The sequence below is a fragment of the Panulirus ornatus genome, chromosome 65 (genome assembly GCF_036320965.1).
Source record: "Panulirus ornatus isolate Po-2019 chromosome 65, ASM3632096v1, whole genome shotgun sequence".
Taxonomy (NCBI): domain Eukaryota; kingdom Metazoa; phylum Arthropoda; class Malacostraca; order Decapoda; family Palinuridae; genus Panulirus; species Panulirus ornatus.
In genome coordinates this window covers 11,059,273-11,086,191 of record NC_092288.1, presented here as the reverse complement: position 1 = coordinate 11,086,191, position 26,919 = coordinate 11,059,273, and the positions used below count along the sequence as shown (strand labels likewise).

Genomic DNA, 26,919 nt, shown 5'->3' with positions numbered 1-26,919 from the left:
ATTCGGGGAGCGTTGAAGAGTGTGTGGAAGTCGAGAACATTATATCGGAGAGCAAAAATGGGTTTGTTTGAAGGAAAAGTGGTTCCAACAATGTTGTATGGTTGCGAGGCGTGGGCTATGGATAGAGTTGTGCGCAGGAGGGTGGATGTGCTGGAAATGAGATGTTTGAGGACAATATGTGGTGTGAGGTGGTTTGATCGAGTAAGTAATAATAGGGTAAGAAGAGATGTGTGGTAATGAAAAGAGTGTGGTTGAGAGAGCTGAAGAGGGTGTTTTGAAATGGTTTGGTCATATGGAGAGAATGAGTGAGGAAAGACTGACAAAGAGGATATATGTGTCAGAGGTGGAGGGAACGAGGAGAAGTGGGAGACCAAATTGGAGGTGGAAAGATGGAGTGAAAAAGATTTTGAGTGATTGGGGCCTAAACATGCAGGAGGGTGAAAGGCGTGTAAGGAATAGGGTGAATTGGAACGATGTGGTATACCGGGGCTGACGTGCTGTCAATGGATTGAACCAGGGCATGTGAAGCGTCTGGGGAAACCATGGAATGTTCTGTGGGGCCTGGATGTGGAAAGGGAGCTGTGGTTTCGGTGCATTATTACATGACAGCTAGAGACTGAGTGTGAACGAATGGGGCCTTTGTTGTCTTTTCCTAGCGCTACCTCGCACACATGAGGGGGGAGAGGGTTGTTATTACATGTGTGGTGAGGGGCGATGGGAATGAATAAAGGCAGACAGTATGAATTATGTACGTGTATATATTTATATGTCTGTGTGTGTATATATATGTATACGTTGAGATGTATAGGTATGTATATTTGCGTGTGGACGTGTATGTGTATGGGTTGGGCCATTCTTTCATCTGTTTCCTTGCGCTACCTCGCTAACGTGGGAGACAGCGACAAAGCAAAATAATAAAAAAAAACCCACATATGCCTCTCCAGGAACTTAATCTACACTATCACATTCTTACTCAGAAAGAAAAACAAAGTACACAGGAAGCATGCCTTGGATTTCCCTAGCAGCATTTTAGAACTGGGAGAAGATTCCTGGGAAGACATGAACTTTACAGATTAAGAAATGTTTTCCTCTGTTAAGGCAAGAGTTGCTAATTGTTTCTTAATAGTGTGTGTAATTAGCTACAGTACTTAATAATGACTTTTTGCTCTATAATTGCCTACAATACCTTTATCATTGCATTTCTGATATATTTCCTTACTCACCAGCTCGGCCCAAATAATTGGAATGTGGGAACTTGGGACACAAGCGGTCAGAATTGCTGCCAAAAAGGCCCTCCCAGAAAGCAGCATGTGACAGTGAATAAGGAGATGGCAAGAGGAGGGCTTTGTTTGGATGATAACATGGAGTATGAATGGATGGTGCAGGTAGTGTGGGACAGACCCATGATATCTGCTGTCCACATAACCTGTCACCTACAACTGCAGTGTTATCATCGTACCACATATGCCTCTCCAGGAACTAAATCTACGGTATCACATTCCCACTCAGAAAGAAAAACTAAAGCACTCAGGAAGCATGCCTATTGGATTTCCCTAGCAGCATTTTAGGACTGAGAGAAGATTCCTGGGAAGACATAAACTTTACAGATTAAGAAATGTTTTCCTCTGTTAAGGCAAGAGTTGCTAATTATTTCTTACTAGTGTGTAATTAGCTTCAGTACTTAATTATGGCTATTTGCCCTATAATTGCCTACAATACCTTTATCATTGCATTTCTGATATATTTCCTTATTCACCAGCTTGGCCCAGATAATTGGAATGTGGGAACTTGGGACACAAGTGGTCACAATTGCTGCCAAAATAGCCCTCTCAGCGAGCAGTATGTGGCAATGGATAAGAAGATGGCAAGAGGAGGGCTTGGTTCGGATGATAACATGAAGTTGATGACCCCAACGCACAACACGTGAGGAGTATGAATGGATGGTGCAGGTAGTGTGGGACAGACCCATGATATCTGCTGTCCATATAACCAGTCAGCTACAACTGCATACCACATATGCCTCTCCAGGAACTAAATCTACACTTACCACATTCCTACTCAGAAAGAAAAACTGAAAGCACACAGGAGGCATGCCTTGGATTTCCCTAGCAGCATTTTAGGACTGGGAGAAGATTCCTGGGAAGATATTTTGGGACAGATGTGGAAACATGTCCGAGTGAGAGAAACTGGAGGTTGCTTTAACAGCCAGCAGTACATTGAAGTAGTTGGTAGGTAGCCAACAATAAGGGAGGTATATTACTAGTATTACCTGCCTAAGTATCAGGAGGGTTAGTGTTGGATGCACAGCAAGCCAGAACTCTGTGGTTGTCATCTTTTGTCAGTGTCAAACAAAAGTACGCTCAAACTAATAACTTTAGGTAAGAACAAATACTTCAATTTCAATATTTTTATGACAGTACAGATTACTAGTATAAATAAGAAGTTCCACAATCCAGATGCTTCAGCTAATAATTAGACATGGTAAAATAATTTACCATTCTGTTGCTATTTTATATAATCAAAGGATTTACATATTTTTTGCATATGCAGCCAAGAACACCATTCTAGTCAAACACACAGTGCTTCTAGAGGGTTTTTACCATGACTTCAAACATCAAAATATGTTAAAAAGGATTTAGAACCAAATATTTAATGGGCTGGGTAATCAGTATTTACATTTTTAAGGCTTTAACAGGGGTAAACTTTAACCATCTTTACATGATATGATAATTATGTATATTATGTATATGAGACCTAAAGCCAAGTCACAGCTTGCCAAGTTTTCTGAATAATAGCAACATCCATCTGTAGCCTTTTCATTATGATTATGAGAAACATTCATTGCCCTGTCATACTTAAGTTACTGTATATATATTCATCACACTCGCATACTGTATATACATTCATGTACACTTATGCATATTACTCCCTTGCAAAACCACACACAATGGATATATAAACATGCACATTACATGTATGATCATCTTAAACAGTACATATAGATACTAATATTCATATAAAATATCATAGCAATACTTTACATATTTTTGGTTTCATTACACTTTCAGATGATTATTTAACATTAAGTACACACTAACACACTGAGCAAGACAAAAAAAAAAATAATTGAAAAGAAACAGTTTGGCAATGTATATACAATGTCTACAATTCAGTCATTTGTAATAACTTTAAAAAATAACTATACTATACAAGTGATAAAGCTTTTTAAAAGCTTTTTAACGACAACTAACTATAGAGAAACTGATTGTTATTATTTCTGCTTAAGCTCCGTGGATTCGTGTCACTATCCTGACGCCTTATACCAGGTCTAGTTGTGTTATATCGAACCACTTCCTGGGTAGGCTCTTGGGGTGATGGTGATCTTCCTAATGTAGATCCTGCTGCACCTGACATGTCCAAGTCTCCATCGATATCGTCTATATCTGAAATATATAAGATGTTCCAACAAAATCTAATAAATTACAAATCTGTAGGTTTTTTAAGACTGAAAAACCTATTCTCTTCACTTCAGCAAGTGTGACTGATTTTTCTAGGAGGTTCTCAAGGAAAATCAAGGTGAAGACCTTCCAACATATAGTGTTTCCAGTGAGGAAGTACTGCACACACACCCCCAACTTTTCTATCCTATCCACTCAACCATGGTAGAGGCAGCTTTTTGTTTCAGTCATATGCCTGCCCACACACACACATTTTATTTTATTCTTATTATTTTATTTTACTTTGTCGCTGTCTCCCACGTTAGCAAGGTAGCGCAAGGAAACAGACGAAAGAATGGCCCAACCCACCCACATACACATGTATATACATACCTATACATCTCAATGTATACATATATATGCACACACAGACATATACATATATACACATGTACATAATTCATAGTCTGCCTTTATTCATTCCCATAATATACATACCTATACATCTCAATGTATACATATATATAAACACACAGACATATACATATATACACATGTACATAATTCATACTGTCTGCCTTTATTCATTCCCAGTGCCACCCCACCACACATGCAATAACAACCCCCTCCCCCTCATGTGTGCGAGGTAGCACTAGGAAGACAACAAAGGCCCCATTCGTTCACACTCAGTCTTTAGCTGTCATGTAATAATGCACCGAAACCACAGCTCCCTTTCCACATCCAGGCCCCACACAACTTTCCATGGTTTACCCCAGACGCTTCACATGCCCTGGTTCAATCCATTGACAGCACGTCGACCCCGGTATACCACATCATTCCAATTCACTCTATTCCTTGCACGCCTTTCACCCTCCTGCATGTTCAGGCCCTGATCACTCAAAATCTTTTTCACTCCATCTTTCCACCTCCAATTTGGTCTCCCACTTCTCCTCGTTCCCTCCACCTCTGACACATATATCCTCTTTGTCAATCTTTCCTCACTCATTCTCTCCATGTGACCAAACCATTTCAAAACACCCTCTTCTGCTCTCTCAACCGCACTCTTTTTATTAACACACATCTCTCTTACCCTATTATTACTTACTCGATCAAACCACCTCACACCAAATATTGTCCTCAAACATCTCATTTCCAGCATATCCACCCTCCTGCGCACAACTCTGTCCATAGCCCACGCCTCGCAACCATACAACATTGTTGGAACCACTATTCCTTTAAACATACCCATTTTTGCTTTCCGAGATAATGTTCTTGACTTACATTCTTCAAGGCTCCCAGAATTTTCGCCCCCTCCCCCACCCTATGATTCACTTCCGCTTCCATGGTTCCATCCGCTGCCAAATCCACTCCCAGATATCTCCAACACTTCACTTCCTCCAGTTTTTCTCCATTTAAACTTACCTCCCAATTGACTTGACCCTCTACCCTACTGTACCTAATAACCTTGCTCTTATTCACATTTACTTTCAACTTTCTTCTTTCACACACTTTACCAAACTCAGTCACCAGCTTCTGCAGTTTCTCACATGAATCAGCCACCAGCGCTGTATCATCAGCGAACAACAACTGACTCACTTCCCAAGCTCTCTCATCCACAACAGACTGCATACTTGCCCCTCTTTCCAAAACTCTTGCATTCACCTCCCTAACAACCCCATCCATAAAGAAATTAAACAACCATGGAGACAGCACACACCCCTGCCACAAACCTACATTCACTGAGAACCAATCACTTTCCTCTCTTCCTACACGTACACATGCCTTACATCCTCGATAAAAACTTTTCACTGCTTCTAACAACTTGCCTCCCACACCATATATTCTTAATACCTTCCACAGAGCATCTCTATCAACCCTATCATATGCCTTCTCCAGATCCATAAATGCTACATACAAATCCATTTGCTTTTCTATTTCTCACATACATTCTTCTACCACTTCTGAAACCACACTGCTCTTCCCCAATCTGATGCTCTGTACATGCCTTCACCCTCTCAATCAATACCCTCCCATATAATTTTCCAGGAATACTCAACAAACTTATACCTCTGTAATTTGAGCACTCACCTTTGTCCCCTTTGCCTTTGTACAATGGCACTATGCAAGCATTCCGCCAATCATCAGGCACCTCACCATGAGTCATACATACATTACATAACCTTACCAACCAGTCACCCCCTTTTTTAATAAATTCCACTGCAATGCCATCCAAACCCACTGCCTTGCCGGCTTTCATCTTCCGCAAAGTTTTTACTACCTCTTCTCTGTTTACCAAATCATCCTCCCTAACCCTCTCACTTTGCACACCACCTCAACCAAAACACCCTATATCTGCCACTCTATCATCAAACACATTCAACAAACCTTCAAAATACTCACTCTATCTCCTTCTCACTTCACCACTTCTTGTTATCACCTCCCCATTAGCCCCCTTCACTGAAGTTCCCATTTGTTCCCTTGTCTTATGCACTTTATTTACCTCCTTCCAAAACATCTTTTTAATCTCCCTAAAATTTAATGATACTCTTTCACCCCAACTCTCATTTGCCCTCTTTTTTGCCTCTTGCACCTTTCTCTTGACCTCCTGCCTCTTTCTTTTATACATTTGCATTGACCTCCTGCCTCTTTCTTTTATACATTTGCATTATATCTCTGCAAAAATCGTCCAAATGCCTCTCTCTTCTCTTTCACTAATAATCTTACTTCCTCAATCCCACTACTCACTACCCTTTCTAATCTGCCCACCTCCCACGCTTCTCATGCCACAAGCATCTTTTGCGCAAGCCATCACTGCTTTCCTTAAATACATCCTATTCCTCCCCCACTCCCCATACGTCCTTTGTTCCCACCTTTTTCCATTCTGTACTCAGTCTCTCCTGGTACTTCCTCACACAAGTCTCCTTCCCAAGCTCACTTACTTTCAACACTCACTTCACCCCAACATTCTCTCTTCTTTTCTGAAAACCTCTACAAATCTTCACCTTCACCTGCACAAGATAATGATCAGACATCCCTCCAGTTGCACCTCTCAGCACATTAACATCCAAAAGCCTCTTTCGTGCGCCTATCAATTAACGTGTAATCCAATAACAATCTCTGGCCATCTCTCCTACTTACATACGTATACTTATGTATATCTCTTTTTAAACCTGGTATTCCCAATCACCAGTCCTTTTTCAGCACATAAATCTACAAGCTCTTCACCATTTCCAACACTGAACACCCCATCGTACACCAATTATTCCCTCAACTGCCACATTACTCACCTTTGCATTCAAATCACCCATCACTATAACCCAGTCTCGTGCATCAAAACCACTAACACACTCATTCAGCTGCTCCCAAAACACTTGCCTCTCATGATCTTTCTTCTCATGCCCATGTGCATATGCACCAATAATCACCCATCTCTCTCCATGTATGTATGACTCATAGTGAGGTACCTGAGGACTGGCAGAATGCTTGCATAGTGCCATTGTACAAAGGCAAAGGGGATAAGAGTGAGTGCTCAAATTACAGAAGTATAAGTTTGTTGAGTATTCCTGGGAAATTATATGGGAGGGTATTGATTGATTGAGAGGGTGAAGGCATGTACAGAGCACCAGATTGGGGAAGAGCAGTGTGGTTTCAGAAGTGGTAGAGGATGTGTGGATCAGGGGTTGCTTTGAAGAATGTATGTGAGAAATACTTAAAAAAGCAAATGGATTTGCATGTAGCATTTATGGATGTGGAGAAGGCATATGATAAGAGTTGATAGAGATACTCTGTGGAAGGTATTAAGAATATATGGTTTCAGAGGTAAGTTATTAGAAGCAGTGAAAAGTGCAGTTAAAAGTTTTTATCGAGGATGTAAGGCATGTGTATGAGTAGGAAGAGAGGAAAGTGATTGGTTCTCAGTGAATGGTGGTCTGCGGCAGGAGTGCATGATGTCTCTATGGTTGTTTAATTTGTTTATGGATGGGGTTGTTAGGGAGGTAAATGCAAGAGTTTTGGAAAGAGGGGCAAGTATGCAGTCTGTTGTGGATGAGAGAGCTTGGGAAGTGAGTCAGATGTTGTTCACTGACGATGCAGCGCTGGTGGCTGATTCAGGCGAGAAACTGCAGAAGCTAGTGACTGAGTTTGGTAAAGTGTGTGAAAGAAGAAAGCTGAGAGTAAATGTGAATAAGATCAAGGTTATTAGGTACAGTAGGGTTGAGGGACAAGTCAATTGGGAGGTGCATTTGAATGGAGAAAAACTGGAGGAAGTGAAGTGTTTTAGACATCTGGGAGTGGATTTGGCAGTGGATGGAACTATGGAAGCGGAAGTGAATCATAGGGTGGGCGAGGGGGCGAAAGTTCTGGGTGCGTTGAAAAATGTGTGGAAGTCGAGAACGTTATCTTGGAAAGCAAAAATGGGTATGTTTGAAGGAATAGTGGTTCAACAATGTTATATGGTTGTGAGGTGTGGGCTATAGATAGAGTTGTGCAGAGGAGGGTGGATGTGCTGGAAATTAGATGTTTGAGGACAATGTGTGGTGTGAGGCGGTTTGAACGAGTAAGTAATGAAAGGGTAAGAGAGATGTCTGGAAATAAAAAGTTTGTGGTTGAGAGAGCAGAAGAGGGTGTTTTGAAATGGTTTGGTCACATGGAGAGAATGAGTGAGGAAAGATTGACAAAGAGAATATATGTGTCGGAGGTGGAGGGAACGAGGAGAAGTGGGAGACCAAATTGGAGGTGGAAGGAGTGAAAAAGATTTTGAGTGATCGGGGCCTGAACATGTAAGAGGGTGAAAGGCGTGCAAGGAATAGATTGAATTGGAACGATGTGGTATACCGGGGTCGACGTGCTGTCAATCGATTGAACCAGGGCATGTGAAGAGTCTAGGGTAAACCATGGAAAGTTGTGTGGGGCCTGGATGTGGAAAGGGAGCTGTGGTTTCGATGCATTATACATGACAGCTTGAGACAGAGTGTGAACGAATGTGGCCTTTGTTGTCTTTCCTTGCACTACCTTGCACACATGTGGGGGAGGGGGGTTTTCATTTCATGTGTGGCGGGGTAGGGACAGGAATGAATGAGGGCAGACAGTATTAATTGTCTACATATGTATATATGTATATGTCTGTGTGTGTATATATATGTATACACTGAGATGTATAGATATGCATATGAGATGTATAGGTATGTATATTTGCATGTGTGGACTTGTATGTATATACATGTGTATGTGGGTGGGTTGGGCCATTCTTTCGTCTGTTTCCTTGCGCTACCTCGCTAACGCGGGAGAGTGACAAAGTATAATAAATATATATATGTATATATATATATATATATATATATATATATATATATATATATATATATATATTTCTTTCTTTCTTTACATTTATTATACTTTGTCACTTTCTCCTGCGTTAGCAAGGTAGCGCAAGGAAATAGATGAAAGAATGGCCTAACCCACCCACATACATATATATGTATATATACATATATATATTCCTATGAGTCCACGGGGAAAATGAAACATGATAAGTTCCCAAGTGCACTATCGTGTAATAATCACATCATCAGGGGAGACACAAGAGAAATATAACAAATATTTCTCCCCTTACTTAACAACTTAGTACCTTCCATCAAATTTACTGTAGAAAATGAAAATAGTGGTATGTTACCATTTTTAGATATAGTGGTATGTTACCATTTTTAGATTGCATGATCCATAGGCAAGGAAACAAGTTTAAGTTTAGCATATACAGAAAACCTACCAATGTATGCTCATATATCCATTATTACTCATCTTAACATGACAAAGTTAAATTATCATCATTTCAATCTATGTTCTTTAGGGCATTACGTATTTGCAGTCCAGAGTTTATTGATGATGAGTTTGAGAAGATATATTCTATTGTGTCTAAGTTAAAGTACCCTAGATCTTTCATTGATAAATCCTTTAAGTTAGCAAAGAAATAATTATTAGAGAGTTGAGCCCAAACCTCCCACTGACACCAAGAATCTTTTAGTTCTCCCTTTTAATACTTATTTTCCCATGTTGACGGGAGTAATGCCATTTCAGTTATTAACTGTAACTCTATTACCACGAGAAATATAACTGAATCTTCTATTATCAAATACACAAAGAATTATAATCTTAATATTAGTGATGGTCTATACAAATTAGATAACTTTATTGTTGATAAAATTTGTAAAATGATGTTTATGAACGCTCCTTGTCTGTCTTGGACAATCACATGTTTACCAAATGGTGTCCTAGGTTTGTCTCTTCAATGTATATAAACTGACTGTTATATTTCTCTCTTGTATCTCCCCTGATGATATGATTATTACACGAAAGTGCACTTGGGAACTTATCGTGTTTCATTTTCCCCGTGTACTCAGGAATATACTTGATCATGCTCAAATTTGTGATCTTCTCCATATATATATATATATATATATATATATATATATATATGTGTGTGTGTGTGTGTGTGAGAACAAAGGAGGTAAGGGGAGTGGGGGAGGAATGGGATGTATTTAGGGAAGCAGTGATGGCTTGCGCAAAAGATGCTTGTGGCATGAGAAGCGTGGGAGGTGGGTTGATTAGAAAGGGTAGTGAGTGGTGGGATGAAGAAGTAAGATTATTAGTGAAAGAGAAGAGAGAGGCATTTGGACGAATTTTGCAGGGAAAAAATGCAAATGAGTGGGAGATGTATAAAAGAAAGAGACAGGAGGTCAAGAGAAAGGTGCAAGAGGTGAAAAAGACGGCAAATGAGAGTTGGGGTGAGAGAATCATTAAATTTTAGGGAGAATAAGATGATGTTCTGGAAGGAGGTAAATAAAGTGCATAAGACAAGGGAGCAAATGGGAACTTCAGTGAAGGGGGCTAATGGGGAGGTGATAACAAGTAGTGGTGATGTGAGGAGATGGAGTGAGTATTTTGAAGGTTTGTTGAATATGTTTGATGGCAGATATAGGGTGTTTTGGTCGAGGTGGTGTGCAAAGTGAGAGGGTTAGGGAAAATGATTTGGTAAACAGAGAAGAGGTAGTAAAAGCTTTGCGGAAGATGAAAGCCAGCAAGGCAGCGGGTTTGGATGGTATTGCAGTGGAATTTATTAAAAAAAGGGGGTGACTGTATTGTTGACTGGTTGGTAAGGTTATTTAATGTATGTATGATTCATGGTGAGGTGCATGAGGATTGGCAGAATGCTTGCATAGTGCCATTGTACAAAGGCAAAGGGGATAAGAGTGAGTGCTCAAATTACAGAGGTATAAGTTTGTTGAGTATACCTGGGAAATTATATGGGAGGGTATTGATTGAGAGGGTATGGGAGGGTATTGATTGAGAGCATCAGATTGGGGAAGAGCAGTGTGGTTCCAGAAGTGGTAGAGGATGTGTGGATCAGGTGTTTGCTTTGAAGAATGTATGTGAGAAATACTTAGAAAAGCAAATGGATTTGTATATAGCATTTATGGATCTGGAGAAGGCATATGATAGAGTTGATAGAGATGCTCTGTGGAAGGTACTAAGAATATATGGTGTGGGAGGCAAGTTGTTAGAAGCAGTGAAAAGTTTTTGTCGAGGATGTAAGGCATGTGTACGTGTAGGAAGAGAGGAAAGTGATTGGTTCTCAGTGAATGTAGGTTTGCGGCAGGGGTGTGTGATGTTTCCATGGTTGTTTAATTTGTTTATGGATGGGGTTGTTAGGGAGGTGAATGCAAGAGTTTTGCAAAGAGGGGCAAGTATGCAGTCTGTTGTGGATGAGAGAGCTTGGGAAGTGAGTCAGTTGTTGTTCGCTGATGATACAGCACTGGTGGCTGATTCATGTGAGACACTGCAGAAGCTGGTGACTGAGTTTGGTAAAGTGTGTGAAAGAAGAAAGTTACGAGTAAATGTGAATAAGAGCAAGGTTATCAGGTACAGTATGGTTAAGGGTCAAGTTAATTGGAGGTAAGTTTGAATGGTGAAAAACTGGAGGAAGTAGCTTTAGATATCTGGGAGTGGATCTGGCAGCGGATGGAACCATGGAAGCGGAAGTGAATCATAGGGTGGGGGAGGGGGCGAAAATTCTGGGAGCCTTGAAGAATGTCTGGAAGTCAAGAACATTATCTCGGAGAGCAAAAATGGGTATGTTTGAAGGAATCGTGGTTCCAACAATGTTGTATGGCTGCAAGGCGTGGGCTATGGATAGAGTTGTGCGTAGGAGGGTGGATGTGTTGGAAATGAGATGATTGAGGACAATATGTGGTGTGAGGTGGTTTGACCGAGTAAGTAATGTAAGGGTAAGAGAGATGTGTGTTAATAAAAAGAGTGTGGTTGAGAGAGCGGAAGAGGGTGTTTTGAAATGGTTTGGTCAAATGGAGAGAATGAGTGAGGAAAGATTGACCAAGAGGATATATGTGTCAGAGGTGGAAGGAACGAGGAGAAGTGGGAGACCAAATTGGAGGTGGAAAGATGGAGTGAAAAAGATTTTGAGTGATCGGGGCCTGAACATGCAGGATATATATATCCCTGGGGATAGGGGAGAAAGAATACTTCCCACGTATTCCCTGCGTGTCGTAGAAGGCGACTAAAAGGGAAGGGAGCGGGGGGCTGGAAATCCTCCCCTCTCGTTTTTTTTTTAATTTTCCAAAAGAAGGAACAGAGAAGGGGGCCAGGTGGGGGTATTCCCTAAAAGGCCCAGTCCTCTGTTCTTAACGCTACCTCGCTATCGCGGGAAATGGCGAATAGTAGTAAGGCATGTGTACGTGTAGGAAGAGAGGAAAGTGATTGGTTCTCAGTGAATGTAGGTTTGCGGCAGGGGTGTGTGATGTCTCCATGGTTGTTTAATTTGTTTATGGATGGGGTTGTTAGGGAGGTGAATGCAAGAGTTTTGGAAAGAGGGGCAAGTATGAAGTCTGTTGGGGATGAGAGAGCTTGGGAAGTGAGTCAGTTGTTGTTCGCTGATGATACAGCGCTGGTGGCTGATTCATGTGAGAAACTGCAGAAGCTGGTGACTGAGTTTGGTAAAGTGTGTGAAAGAAGAAAGTTAAGAGTAAATGTGAATAAGAGCAAGGTTATTAGGTACAGTAGGGTTGAGGGTCAATTCAATTGGGAGGTGAGTTTGAATGGAGAAAAACTGGAGGAAGTGAAGTGTTTTAGATATCTGGGAGTGGATCTGGCAGCGGATGGAACCATGGAAGCGGAAGTGGATCATAGGGTGGGGGAGGGGGCGAAAATTCTGGGAGCCTTGAAGAATGTGTGGAAGTCGAGAACATTATCTCGGAAAGCAAAAATGGGTATGTTTGAAGGAATAGTGGTTCCAACAATGTTGTATGGTTGCGAGGCGTGGACTATGGATAGAGTTGTGCACAGGAGGATGGATGTGCTGGAAATGAGATGTTTGAGGACTATGTGTGGTGTGAGGTGGTTTGATCGAGTAAGTAACGTAAGGGTAAGAGAGATGTGTGGAAATAAAAAGAGCATGGTTGAGAGAGCAGAAGAGGGTGTTTTGAAATGGTTTGGTCACATGGAGAGAATGAGTGAGGAAAGATTGACCAAGAGGATATATGTGTCGGAGGTGGAGGGAACGAGGAGAAGAGGGAGACCAAATTGGAGGTGGAAAGATGGAGTGAAAAAGATTTTGTGTGATCGGGGCCTGAACATGCAGGAGGGTGAAAGGAGGGCAAAGAATAGAGTGAATTGGAGCGATGTGGTATACCGGGGTTGACGTGCTATCAGTGGATTGAATCAAGGCATGTGTATGGGGGTGGGTTGGGCCATTTCTTTCGTCTGTTTCCTTGCGCTACCTCGCAAACGCAGGAGACAGCGACAAAGCAAAAAAAAAAAAAAAAAAAAAATATATATATATATATCCTAAAACAATGACCAAAGCAAACATACAGCACACCAGTCTCATATTAACCTAACAAAAACTTTAAAAAAGAAAAAAAGGATACTGATCGATTGAGTGGAAAAAGCCACTGGTAGCAACTATCTTCTCAAGGCACAATCCAAGAGACTTCTGTGCTGTTGAGAAATAGTGGTGTCATCTCTAGCATTCTTTGACTGGCAAACGAGCAGATGCTACCATAGCTGAGAGGACAATGAAGGGAAGGGAAACCAACATTTTCTAATGAGAAACATTAAGGGCTGGAAGATCCTAAGAATGATTTTCCAAGAGAATATCTTTAGTCTCTAATGCTTGCACAACATACTGGAAAAGTTAAATAATGTTAATTAAAGATATTACTTCAATTATAAAACCATTGTAGCTTATTATCCATATCATAATATGCAACAAGGAAGCACTTCATCACTTAGTTTTGGGATATGATGTTATAGCATGTGGGAAAGAAAAGCTCTTACTATAATAAAATGACCTCTGCAGCTATAGTCTAGTGTCAATTAAATTTCTCTCCATAAAAGTGTCTACATTCTTTGACAATACTGTTTGATCCAAGTACTACTTAAAGGTGACTGATAAATTACTGTTAAATACATTGCAAACACCGCTTGCATTTAACTCAAAAGTTGTTACTCTACCCTTGATCAACTCATTATATAATGTATGTATGCTAAGTCTACTGACAAGGATTACCTAAAACCTAAAGGTTTTACAAAATTCTGTAATAATGAGAAAACTTATGGAATCCTAGTAGTTCATATGTAATACTGGAGCTCTTTTTATATGAGCTTGGCTGATGGGTGTCATAAAATTGTTCATGAAACTAAAATAATTTGCCTAAGAAAGAAAGTGGAAGAACAGATGGAGAAGATTAAGGTTCCAGAAAATATTACATGTTGCTTACGGGATTCTTCAACAAAGAAAATGATGAAAAACACAGGCTTAGACAGTATTTTCATCTGGTATAACTGTCAGGTGGCTTCTGATAATATTCCTTTCTTATTCACATCCTATCATTTCTAGTCATTGCAATAACAGACACTGTTGGCACAAAGTTTTACTGCTATAAAGACTAATTTCCACAATGGCATGGCATCTCTGACAATGATACTCTCAATATTCTGTATACATATGTATAAGTCACTAACATAGATGGAAGACATTATAATATCTATAAGTTAATTGTGGTAATAGATTGAGGACATTAGAATATCAATAAGTTAATTGTGGTAATAGATTGAAGACATTAAAATATCTGTAAGTTAACTGTGGTATAATAACGAGGAGAAATCTGACCTGTTGCAAAAACAGAAGTTAGGGGATCATGCATCATCTTAGCCTCCTTCTTTGCATGGTGGCGTTCAACTAGTAGACGTCCCACCACCACAAACAGAAAGAGCAGCAGACCCACACACAGACCAACCATTAGGTAGAGGATGAATTTTTCAAAATTTCCTGAAACATAATGAGGGTTGTCTTACTATCATGTAACTTGACTATTATACATTTTATGTACGTACTTGTATGCCTTTCCCAGGATGATGGCACACAGATAACCTTTTAAGTGTAAAGGAACCAATAACATTGCCTGAGTTATTTGTCACAAAGATATGCATTTGTACATGGTTAGAAAAACAGCATTACTTGTAATTCATAAACATAGAAGAAAATCAGAGGCATGGAGGGAAAGTGCGGTCACAGAGAAACAAGAAAACAGAACCAAAAAAGATAAACAATCATCTCTTATAGCTTATTTTACAGTTTTGAAATATAGATAGATCTCTAAACTAAATATCCAAAATCTGAATGCCTGTGCATCTAAGATTCTTGCAAAAATGGCATGTTGACAAAGTTTGAATGAGAAGTGGCAGCGTCCCATGCTTTTCTCAGTAATTTCAGTGGTTTGTACACTTGTTCTGCTCTTACAAGGGCATTCAAAATGTGTGCAACTAGTACTCAGCCACTGTCTACAATAAAGTTGTTAGAAGTGGAAATAAGGAAGGATTTTGGGTAAGTACAATAAACAAATGTTTTTGAATATTCTGTACAGTATATATTTAGGTGGGCAAATAGTTAACTGAAAGAATTTACAAGATAAAAGAACAAAGTCATTACAGTACGTATTCTAATCTGAACTTGGAGATTCTCTGATCGCTGTTCTTCTTATGAGTGGATAGTTGTATTAATAAATCAATAGAGCCATAGGTCTATATGACAAAATAATTGTAAAAATCACTGTAATAAGAAATATTGAAATAGGCCTTTTAGTTCTAACGACTTACTTTTTATAAAGGCTACAGCTCTCATCCACTCAGTCAGAAAACCAATCTCACGATCCCTAGAGCCTGAGAGGATGGTGACAGTACAGTTGATGAGGTCAGGTTGAGACCTGGGTATACCATCCTGAGGATAATCTCTTACTGGTGGGTAAACACGATCACCTGTCAATACAGAATATAACTGATCAGTAATAAAAAACATGCTGTTGAAAGCATTTAAATAAATGTATATGATGGTCTTATTAAAAGTATGACAAAATTTACTGGATATAAATTAAGACTATCATACTTTCATCATAATTTTCTGATGTGTATTTATTTAAGCATCCCAGTGCTGTTAAGAAAAACATTTTCAAGCCAAGGTGCACTTCATTATTGCGAACCATGAATTGTGATGAAAATCAGTGATATAGAAGATGTGGTTTGAACAGCCCCTGTCATTTGCTGACATTTCCCTGATCAAAAATGGCCTTGGGTACCCAGATAGTCTTGCTTTTTGCCCATACTCAAGATTAAACCTCCCTGACACAACAATGACTACCTAATTCACTCTCACACCATTTGTACATTGATTTATTTATGTTTATTCTCTTTTCTTTATGCTTAATTGCTGTTTCCCGCCTCAGCAAGGTAGCATCAGGATACAGAGAATGGCCCATCCACTCATATACACATATATAGATACATAAACGCCCATATACATACACACACACACACACACATATATATATATATATATATATATATATATATATATATATATATATATATATATATATATATATATATATATATATATATTCAAACTTACCTCCCAATTGACTTGACCCTCAACCCTACTGTACCTAATAACCTTGCTCTTATTCACATTTACTCTTAACTTTCTTCTTTCACACACTTTACCAAACTCAGTCACCAGCTTCTGCAGTTTCTCACATGAATCAGCCACCAGTGCTGTATCATCAGCGAACAACAACTGACTCACTTCCCAAGCTCTCTCATCCCAAACAGACTTAATACTTGCCCCTCTTTCCAAAACTCTTGCATTCACCTCCCTAACAACCCCATCCATAAACAAATTAAACAACGATGGAGACATCACACACCCCTGTCGCAAACCTACATTCACTGAGAACCAATCACTTTCCTCTCTTCCTACACGTACACATGCCTTACATCCTCGATAAAAACTTTTCACTGCTTCTAACAACTTGCCTCCCACACCATATATTCTTAATACCTTCCACAGAGCAACTCTATCATATGCCTTCTCCAGATCCATAAATGCTACATACAAATCCATTTGCTTTTCTAAGTATTTCTCACATACATTCTTCAAAGCAAACACCTGATCCACACATCCTCCACCACTTCTGAAACCACACTGCTCTTCCCCAGTCTGATGCTCTGTACATGCCTTCACCCTCTCAATCAATACCCTCCCATATAATTTACCAGGAATACTCAACAAACTTATACCTGGAGGAAGTAAAGCGTTTTAGATATCTGGAAGTGGATCTGGCAGCGGATGGAACCATGGAAGCGGAAGTGGATCATAGGGTGGGGGAGGGGGCGAAAATTCTGTGAGCCTTGGAAAATGTGTGGAAGTCGAGAACATTATCTCGGAAAGCAAAAATGGGTATGTTTGAAGGAATAGTGGTTCCAACAATGTTGTATGGTTGCGAGGCGTGGGCTATGGATAGAGTTGTGCGCAGGAGGATGGATGTGCTGGAAATGAGATGTTTGAGCACAATGTGTGGTGTGAGGTGGTTTGATCGAGTAAGTAACGTAAGGGTAAGAGAGATGTGTGGAAATAAAAAGAGCGTGGTTGAGAGAGCAGAAGAGGGTGTTTTGAAATGGTTTGGGCACATGGACAGAATGAGTGAGGAAAGATTGACCAAGAGGATATATGTGTCGGAGGTGGAGGGAACGAGGAGAAGTGGGAGACCAAATTGGAGGTGGAAAGATGGAGTGAAAAAGATTTTGTGTGGGGCCTGAACATGCAGGAGGGTGAAAGGAGGGCAAGGAATAGAGTGAATTGGATCGATGTGGTATACCGGGGTTGATGTGCTGTCAGTGGATTGAATCAGGGCATGTGAAGCGTCTGGGGTAAACCATGGAAAGCTGTGTGGGTATGTATATTTGCGTGTGTGGACGTATGTATATACATGTGTATGGGGGTGGGTTGGGCCATTTCTTTCGCCTGTTTCCTTGCGCTAACTCGCAAACAAATATACATACCTATACAGCTTTCCATGGTTTACCCCAGATGCTTCACATGCCCTGATTCAATTCACTGACAGCACATCAACCCCGGTATACCACATCGATCCAATTCACTCTATTCCTTGCACGCGTTTCACCCTCCTGCATGTTCAGGCCCCGATCACACAAAATCTTTTTCACTCCATCTTTCCACCTCCAATTTGGTCTCCCACTTCTCCTCGTTCCCTCCACCTCCGACACATATATCCTCTTGGTCAATCTTTCCTCACTCATTCTCTCCATATGCCCAAACCATTTCAAAACACCCTCTTCTGCTCTCTCAACCACGCTCTTTTTTATTTCCACACATCTCTCTTACCCTTACGTTACTTACTCGATCAAACCACATCACACCACACATTGTCCTCAAACATCTCATTTCCAGCACATCCATCCTCCTGCGCACAACTCTATCCATAGTCCACGCCTCGCAACCATACAACATTGTTGGAACCACTATTCCTTCAAACATACCCATTTTTGCTTTCCGAGATAATGTCTCGACTTCCACACATTCTTCAAGGCTCCCAGGATTTTCGCCCCCTCCCCCACCCTATGATCCACTTCCGTTTCCATGGTTCCATCCGCTGCCAGATCCACTCCCAGATATCTAAAACACTTTACTTCCTCCAGTTTTTCTCCATTCAAACTTACCTCCCAATTGACTTGACCCTCAACCCTACTGTCCCTAATTACCTTGCTCTTATTTACATTTACTCTTAACTTTCTTCTTTCACACACTTTACCAAGCTCAGTCACCAGCTTCTGCAGTTTCTCACATGAATCAGCCACCAGCGCTGTATCATCAGCGAACAACAACTGACTTACTTCCCAAGCTCTCTCATCCCGAACAGACTTCAGCTCTCTCATCCCCAACAGACTTCATACTTGCCCCTCTTTCCAAAACTCTTGCATTCACCTCCCGAACAACCCCATCCATAAACAAATTAAACAACCATGGAGACATCACACACCCCTGCTGCAAACCTACACTCACTGAGAACCAATCACTTTCCTCTCTTCCCACACGTACACATGCCTTACATCCTCGATAAAAACTTTTCACTACTTCTAACAACTTGCCTCCCACACCATATATTCTTAATACCTTCCACAGAGCATCTCTATCAACTCTATCATATGCCTTCTCCAGATCCATAAATGCTACATACAAATCTATTTGCTTTTCTAAGTATTTCTCACATACATTCTTCAAAGCAAACACCTGATCCACACATCCTCTACCACTTCTGAAACCACACTGCTCTTCCCTAATCTGATGCTCTGTACATGCCTTCACCCTCTCAATCAATACCCTCCCATATAATTTACCAGGAATACTCAACAAACTTATACCTCTGTAATTTGAGCACTCACTCTTATCCCCTTTGCCTTTGTACAATGACACTATGCACGCATTCCGCCAATCCTCAGGCACCTCACCATGAGTCATACATACATTAAATAACCTTACCAACCAGTCAATAATACAGTCACCCCCTTTTTTAATAAATTCCACTGCAATACCATCCAAACCTGCTGCCTTGCTGGCTTTCATCTTCCGCAAAGCTTTTACTACCTCTTCTCTGTTTACCAAATCATTTTCCCTAACCCTCTCACTTTGCACACCACCTCGACCAAAACACCCTATATCTGCCACTCTATCATCAAACACATTCAACAAACCTTCAAAATACTCACTCCATCTCCTTCTCACATCACCACTACTTGTTATCACCTCCCCATTAGCCCCCTTCACTGAAGTTCCCATTTGCTCCGTTGTCTTATGCACTTTATTTACCTCCTTCCAAAACATCTTTTTATTCTCCCTAAAATTTAATGATTCTCTCACCCCAACTCTCATTTGCCCTCTTTTTCACCTCTTGCACCTTTCTCTTGACCTCCTGTCTCTTTCTTTTATACATCTCCCACTCAATTGCATTTTTTCCCTGCAAAAATCGTCCAAATGCCTCTCTCTTCTCTTTCACTAATAATCTTACTTCTTCATCCCACCACTCACTACCCTTTCTAATCAACCCACCTCCCACTCTTCTCATGCCACAAGCATCTTTTGCGCAATCCATCACTGATTCCCTGAATACCTCCCATTCCTCCCCCACTCCCCTTACTTCCATTGTTCTCACCTTTTTCCATTCTGTACTCAGTCTCTCCTGGTACTTCCTCACACAAGTCTCCTTCCCAAGCTCACTTACTCTCACCACCCTCTTCACCCCAACATTCACTCTTCTTTTCTGAAAACCCATACAAATCTTCACCTTAGCCTCCACCTCCACAAGATAATGATCAGACATCCCTCCAGTTGCACCTCTCAGCAAGTTAACATCCAAAAGTCTCTCTCGCGCGCCTGTCAATTAACACGTAATCCAATAACGCTCTCTGGCCATCTCTCCTACTTACATACGTATACTTATATATATATATATATATATATATATATATTTTCTTTCTTTCATACTATTCGCCATTTCCCGCGTTAGCAAGGTAGCGTTAAGAACAGAGGACTGGGCCTCTGAGGGAATGTCCTCACCTGGCCTCGTTCTCTGTTCCTTCTTTTGGAAAATAAAAAAAAACGAGAGGGGAGGATTTCCAGCCCCCCGCTCCCTCCCCTTTTAGTCGCCTTCTACGAAACGCTGGGAATACGTGGGAAGTATTCTTTCTCCCCTATCCCCAGGGATAATATATATATATATATATATATATATATATATATATATATATATATATATATATATATATATATATATATATGTACGTGTAGGAAGAGAGGAAAGTGATTGGTTCTCAGTGAATGTAGGTTTGCGGCAGGGGTGTGTGATGTCTCCATGGTTGTTTAATTTGTTTATGGATGGGGTTGTTAGGGAGGTGAATGCAAGAGTTTTGGAAAGAGGGGCAAGTATGAAGTCTGTTGGGGATGAGAGAGCTTGGGAAGTGAGTCAGTTGTTGTTCGCTGATGATACAGCGCTGGTGGCTGATTCATGTGAGAAACTGCAGAAGCTGGTGACTGAGTTTGGTAAAGTGTGTGAAAGAAGAAAGTTCAGAGTAAATGTGAATAAGAGCAAGGTTATTAGGTACAGTAGGGTTGAGGGTCAAGTCAATTGGGAGGTGAGTTTGAATGGAGAAAAACTGGAGGAAGTGAAGTGTTTTAGATATCTGGGAGTGGATCTGGCAGCGGATGGAACCATGGAAGCGGAAGTGGATCATAGGGTGGGGGAGGGGGCGAAAATTCTGGGAGCCTTGAAGAATGTGTGGAAGTCGAGAACATTATCTCGGAAAGCAAAAATGGGTATGTTTGAAGGAATAGTGGTTCCAACAATGTTGTATGGTTGCGAGGCGTGGGCTATGGATAGAGTTGTGCGCAGGAGGATGGATGTGCTGGAAATGAGATGTTTGAGGACAATGTGTGGTGTGAGGTGGTTTGATCGAGTAAGTAATGTAAGGGTAAGAGAGATGTGTGGAAATAAAAAGAGCGTGGTTGAGAGAGCAGAAGAGGGTGTTTTGAAATGGTTTGGGCACATGGAGAGAATGAGTGAGGAAAGATTGACCAAGAGGATATATGTGTCGGAGGTGGAGGGAACGAGGAGAAGAGGGAGACCAAATTGGAGGTGGAAATATGGAGTGAAAAAGATTTTGTGTGATCGGGGCCTGAACATGCAGGAGGGTGAAAGGAGGGCAAGGAATAGAGTGAATTGGAGCGATGTGGTATACCGGGGTTGACGTGCTGTCAGTGGACTGAATCGGGGCATGTGAAGCGTCTGGGGTAAACCATGGAAAGCTGTGTAGGTATGTATATTTGCGTGTGTGGACGTGTGTATATACATGTGTATGGGGGTGGGTTGGGCCATTTCTTTCGTCTGTTTCCTTGCGCTACCTCGCAAACGCGGGAGACAGCGACAAAGCAAAAAAAAAATATATATATATATATATATATATATATATGCAAAGTGAGAGGGTTAGGGAAAATGATTTGGTAAACAGAGAAGAGGTAGTGAAAGCTTTGCGGAAGATGAAAGCCGGCAAGGCAGCAGGTTTGGATGGTATTGCAGTGGAATTTATTTAAAAAAGGGGGTGACTGTATTGTTGACTGGTTGGTAAGGTTATTTAATGTATGTATGACTCATGGTGAGGTGCCTGAGGATTGGCGGAATGCGTGCATAGTGCCATTGTACAAAGGCAAAGGGGATAAGAGTGAGTGCTCAAATTACAGAGGTATAAATTTGTTGAGTATTCCTGGTAAATTATATGAGAGGGTATTGATTGAGAGGGTGAAGGCATGTACAGACCATCAGATTGGGGAAGAGCAGTGTGGTTTCAGAAGTGGTAGAGGATGTGTGGATCAGGTGTTTGCTTTGAAGAATGTATGTGAGAAATACTTAGAAAAGCAAATGGATTTGTATGTAGCATTTATGGATCTGGAGAAGGCATATGATAGAGTTGATAGAGATGCTCTGTGGAAGGTATTAAGAATATATGGTGTGGGAGGAAAGTTGTTAGAAGCAGTGAAAAGTTTTTATCGAGGATGTAAGGCATGTGTACGTGTAGGAAGAGAGGAAAGTGATTGGTTCTCAGTGAATGTAGGTTTGCGGCAGGGGTGTGTGATGTCTCCATGGTTGTTTAATTTGTTTATGGATGGGGTTGTTAGGGAGGTAAATGCAAGAGTTTTGGAAAGAGGGGCAAGTATGAAGTCTGTTGGGGATGAGAGAGCTTGGGAAGTGAGTCAGTTGTTGTTCGCTGATGATACAGCGCTGGTGGCTGATTCATGTGAGAAACTGCAGAAGCTGGTGACTGAGTTTGGAAAAGTGTGTGGAAGAAGAAAGTTAAGAGTAAATGTGAATAAGAGCAAGGTTATTAGGTACAGTAGGGTTGAGGGTCAAGTCAATTGGGAGGTGAGTTTGAATGGAGAAAAACTGGAGGAAGTGAAGTGTTTTAGATATCTGGGAGTGGATCTGGCAGCGGATGGAACCATGGAAGTGGAAGTGGATCATAGGGTGGGGGAGGGGGCGAAAATCCTGGGGGCCTTGAAGAATGTGTGGAAGTCGAGAACATTATCTCGGAAAGCAAAAATGGGTATGTTTGAAGGAATAGTGGTTCCAACAATGTTGTATGGTTGCGAGGCGTGGGCTATGGATAGAGTTGTGCGCAGGAGGATGGATGTGCTGGAAATGAGATGTTTGAGGACAATGTGTGGTGTGAGGTGGTTTGATCGAGTGAGTAACGTAAGGGTAAGAGAGATGTGTGGAAATAAAAAGAGCGTGGTTGAGAGAGCAGAAGAGGGTGTTTTGAAGTGGTTTGGGCACATGGAGAGGATGAGTGAGGAAAGATTGACCAAGAGGATATATGTGTCGGAGGTGGAGGGAACAAGGAGAAGAGGGAGACCAAATTGGAGGTGGAAAGATGGAGTGAAAAAGATTTTGTGTGATCGGGGCCTGAGCATGCAGGAGGGTGAAAGGAGGGCAAGGAATAGAGTGAATTGGAGCGATGTGGTATACCGGGGTTGACGTGCTGTCAGTGGATTGAAGCAGGGTATGTGAAGCGTCTGGGTAAACCATGGAAAGCTGTGTAGGTATGTATATTTGCGTGTGTGGACGTATGTATATACATGTGTATGGGGGGGGGTTGGGCCATTTCTTTCGTCTGTTTCCTTGCGCTACCTCGCAAACGCGGGAGACAGCGACAAAGTATAATAATAATAATAATAATAATAATAATAATAATAATAATATATATATATATATATATATATATATATATATATATATATATATATATATATATATATATATATATATATTCGACTAAAAGGGAAGGGAGCGGGTGGCTGGAAATCCTCCCCTTTCTTGTTTTTTTTTTTTATTTTCCAAAAGAAGGAACAGAGAAGGGGGTCAGGTGAGGATATTCCCTCTAAGGCCCAGTTCTCTGTTCTTAACGCTACCTCGCTAACGCAGGAAATGGCAAATAGTATAAAAAAAAAATATATATATATATATATATATATATATATATATATATATATATATATATATATATATATATATATATATTTTCTTTCTTTTTCTTTCAAACTATTCGCCATTTCCCGCATTAGCGAGGTAGCGTTAAGAACAGAGGACAAGGCCTTTGAGGGAATATCCTCACCTGGCCCCCTTCTCTGTTCCTTCTTTTGGAAAATTAAAAACGAGAGGGGAGGATTTCCAGCCACCCGCTCCCTTCCCTTTTAGTTGCCTTCTACGACAGGCAGGGAATACTTTGGCTGTCGACCACCACAATTGAATCTGTGTGTTTTTAAGGGTGGTTTTTCAGTGTACATTCTGGTCTACCAGCTTGATAATGCTTCCTGGATACTCGAGTCCCTTCATGCCCAGAGAATATATATATATATATTTTTATTTATCATTTTTATTTTGCTTTGTCACTGTCTCCCACATTAGCGAGGTAGCGCAAGGAAACAGACGAAAGAATGGCCCAACGCACCCACATACACATGTATATACATACACGTCCACATACGCGAATATAAATACCTATACATCTCAATGTATACATATATATATACACACACAGACTGCCTTTTTTCATTCCCATCGCCACTCCGCCACACATGGAATAACAACCCCCTCCCCCCTCATGTGTGTGAGGTAGCGCTAGGAAAAGACAACAAAGGCCCCATTCGTTCACGCTCAGTCTCTAGCTGTCATGTAATAACACACCAAAACCACAGCTCCCTTTCCACATCCAGGCCCGGCACAACTTTCCATGGTTTACCCCAGACGCTTCACATGCCCTGGTTCAATCCATTGACAGCACGTCGACCCCAGTATACCACATCGTTCCAATTCACTCTATTCCTTGCACGCCTTTCACCCTCCTGCATGTTCAGGCCCCGATCACTCAAAATCTTTTTCACTCCATCTTTCCACCTCCAATTTGGTCTCCCACTTCTCCTCATTCCCTCCACCTCTGACACATATATCTTCTTGGTCAATCTTTCCTCACTCATTCTCTCCATGTGACCAAACCATTTCAAAACACCCTCTTCTGCTCTCTCAACCACACTCTTTTTATTTCCAGACATCTCTCTTACCCTTACATTACTTACTCGATCAAACCACCTCACACCACATATTGTCCTCAAACATCTCATTTCCAACACATCCACCCTCCTGCGCACAATTCTATCCATAGCCCACGCCTCGCAACCATACAACATTGTTGGAACCACTATTCCTTCAAACATACCCATTTTTGCTTTCTGAGATAATGTTCTCGACTTCCACACACTCTTCAAGGCTCCCAGAATTTTCACCCCCTCTCCCACCCTATGATTCACTTCCACTTCCATGGTTCCATCTGCTGCTAAGTCCACTCCCAAATATCTAAAACACTTCACTTCCTCCAGTTTTTCTCCATTCAAACTTACCTCCCAATTTACTTGACCCTCAACCCTACTGTACCTAATAACCTTGCTCTTATTCACATTTACTCTCAACTTTCTTCTTTCACACACTTTACCAAATTCAGTCACCAGCTTCTGCAGTTTCCCACATGAATCAGCCACTAGCGCTGTATCATCAGCGAACAACAACTGACTCTCTTCCCAAGCTCTCTCATCCACAACGGACTGCATACTTGCCCCTCTTTGCAAAACTCTTGCATTCACCTCCCTAACAACCCTATCCATAAACAAATTAAATAACCATGGAGACATCACACACCCCTGCCGCAAACCAACATTCACTAAGAACCAATCACTTTCCTCTCTTCCTACACGTACACGTGCCTTACATCCTCGATAAAAAACTTTTCACTGTTTCTAACAACTTGCCTCCCACACCATATATTCTTAATACCTTCCACAGAGCATCTCTATCAACTCTATCATATGTCTTCTCCAGATCCATAAATGCTACATACAAATTCATTTGCTTTTCTAAGTATTTCTCACATACATTCTTGAAAGCAAACACCTGATCCACACATCCTCTACCACTTCTGAAACCACACTGCGCTTCCCCAATCTGATGCTCTGTACATGCCTTCACCCTCTCAATCAATACCCTTGCATATAATTTGCCAGGAATACTCAACAAACTTATACCTCTGTAATTTGAGCACTCACTCTTATCCCCTTTGCTTTTGTACAATGGTGCTATGCAAGCATTCCGCCAGTCCTCAGGCACCTCACCATGAATCATACATACATTAAATAACCTTACCAACCAGTCAACAATACAATCACCCCCTATTTTAATAAATTCCACTGCAATACCATCCAAACCCGCCGCCTTGCCAGCTTTCATCTTCCGCAAAGCTTTTACTACCTCTTCTCTGTTTACCGAATCATTTTCCCTAACCCTCTCACTTTGCATACCACCTCAACCAAAACACCCTATATCTGCCACTCTATCATCAAACACATTCAACAAACCTTCAAAATACTCACTCCATCTCCTTCTCACATCACCACTACTTGTTATCACCTCCCCATTAGCCCCCTTCACTGAAGTTCCCATTTGCTCCCTTGTCTTACGCACTTTATTTACCTCCTTCAAAAACATCTTTTTATTCTCCCTAAAATTTAATGATACTCTCTCACCCCAACTCTCATTTGCCCTCTTTTTCACCTCTTGCACCTTTCTCTTGACCTCATGCCTCTTTCTTTTATACATCCACTCATTTGCATTTTTTCCCTGCAAAAATTGTCCAAATGCCACTCTCTTCTCTTTCACTAATAATCTTACTTCTTCATCCCACCACTCACTACCCTTTCTAATCTGCCCACCTCCCATGCTTCTCATGCCACAAGCATCTTTTGTGCAAGCCATCAGGTAGTACGTTTGAGGAAAGGAACTTGGATATTTTGGCTCTGAGTGAAACGAAGCCCAAGGGTAAAGGGATAGAGTGGTTTGGGAATCTTTTGGGAGTAAAGTCAGGGGTTGGCGAGAGGATAAAAGCAAAGGAAGGAGTAGCACTACTCCTGAAACAGGAGTTGTGGGAGTATGTTACAGAGTGTAAGAAAGTATACTCTAAACTGACATGG

At 41.1% G+C, this 26,919-nt stretch overlaps 1 protein-coding gene across 7 annotated transcripts in view; it reads right to left on the bottom strand.

The window, feature by feature from the left end:
* Positions 1–2,392: 2,392 nt before the first annotated feature.
* The window catches only part of LOC139746573 (uncharacterized), a 408,313-nt gene continuing 383,786 nt past the window's right edge, over positions 2,393–26,919 (bottom strand). For all 7 annotated transcript variants that reach the window (XM_071657956.1, XM_071657952.1, XM_071657954.1 and 4 more), the window contains 3 exons: positions 15,603–15,761; positions 14,617–14,775; positions 2,393–3,443 (listed from right to left, as the gene is read on the bottom strand). In XM_071657956.1, coding sequence (XP_071514057.1) covers positions 3,247–3,443; positions 14,617–14,775; positions 15,603–15,761 — 515 coding nt within the window. In that variant the 3' untranslated portion in view covers positions 2,393–3,246. The remainder of the gene's footprint in view (positions 3,444–14,616; positions 14,776–15,602; positions 15,762–26,919) is intronic.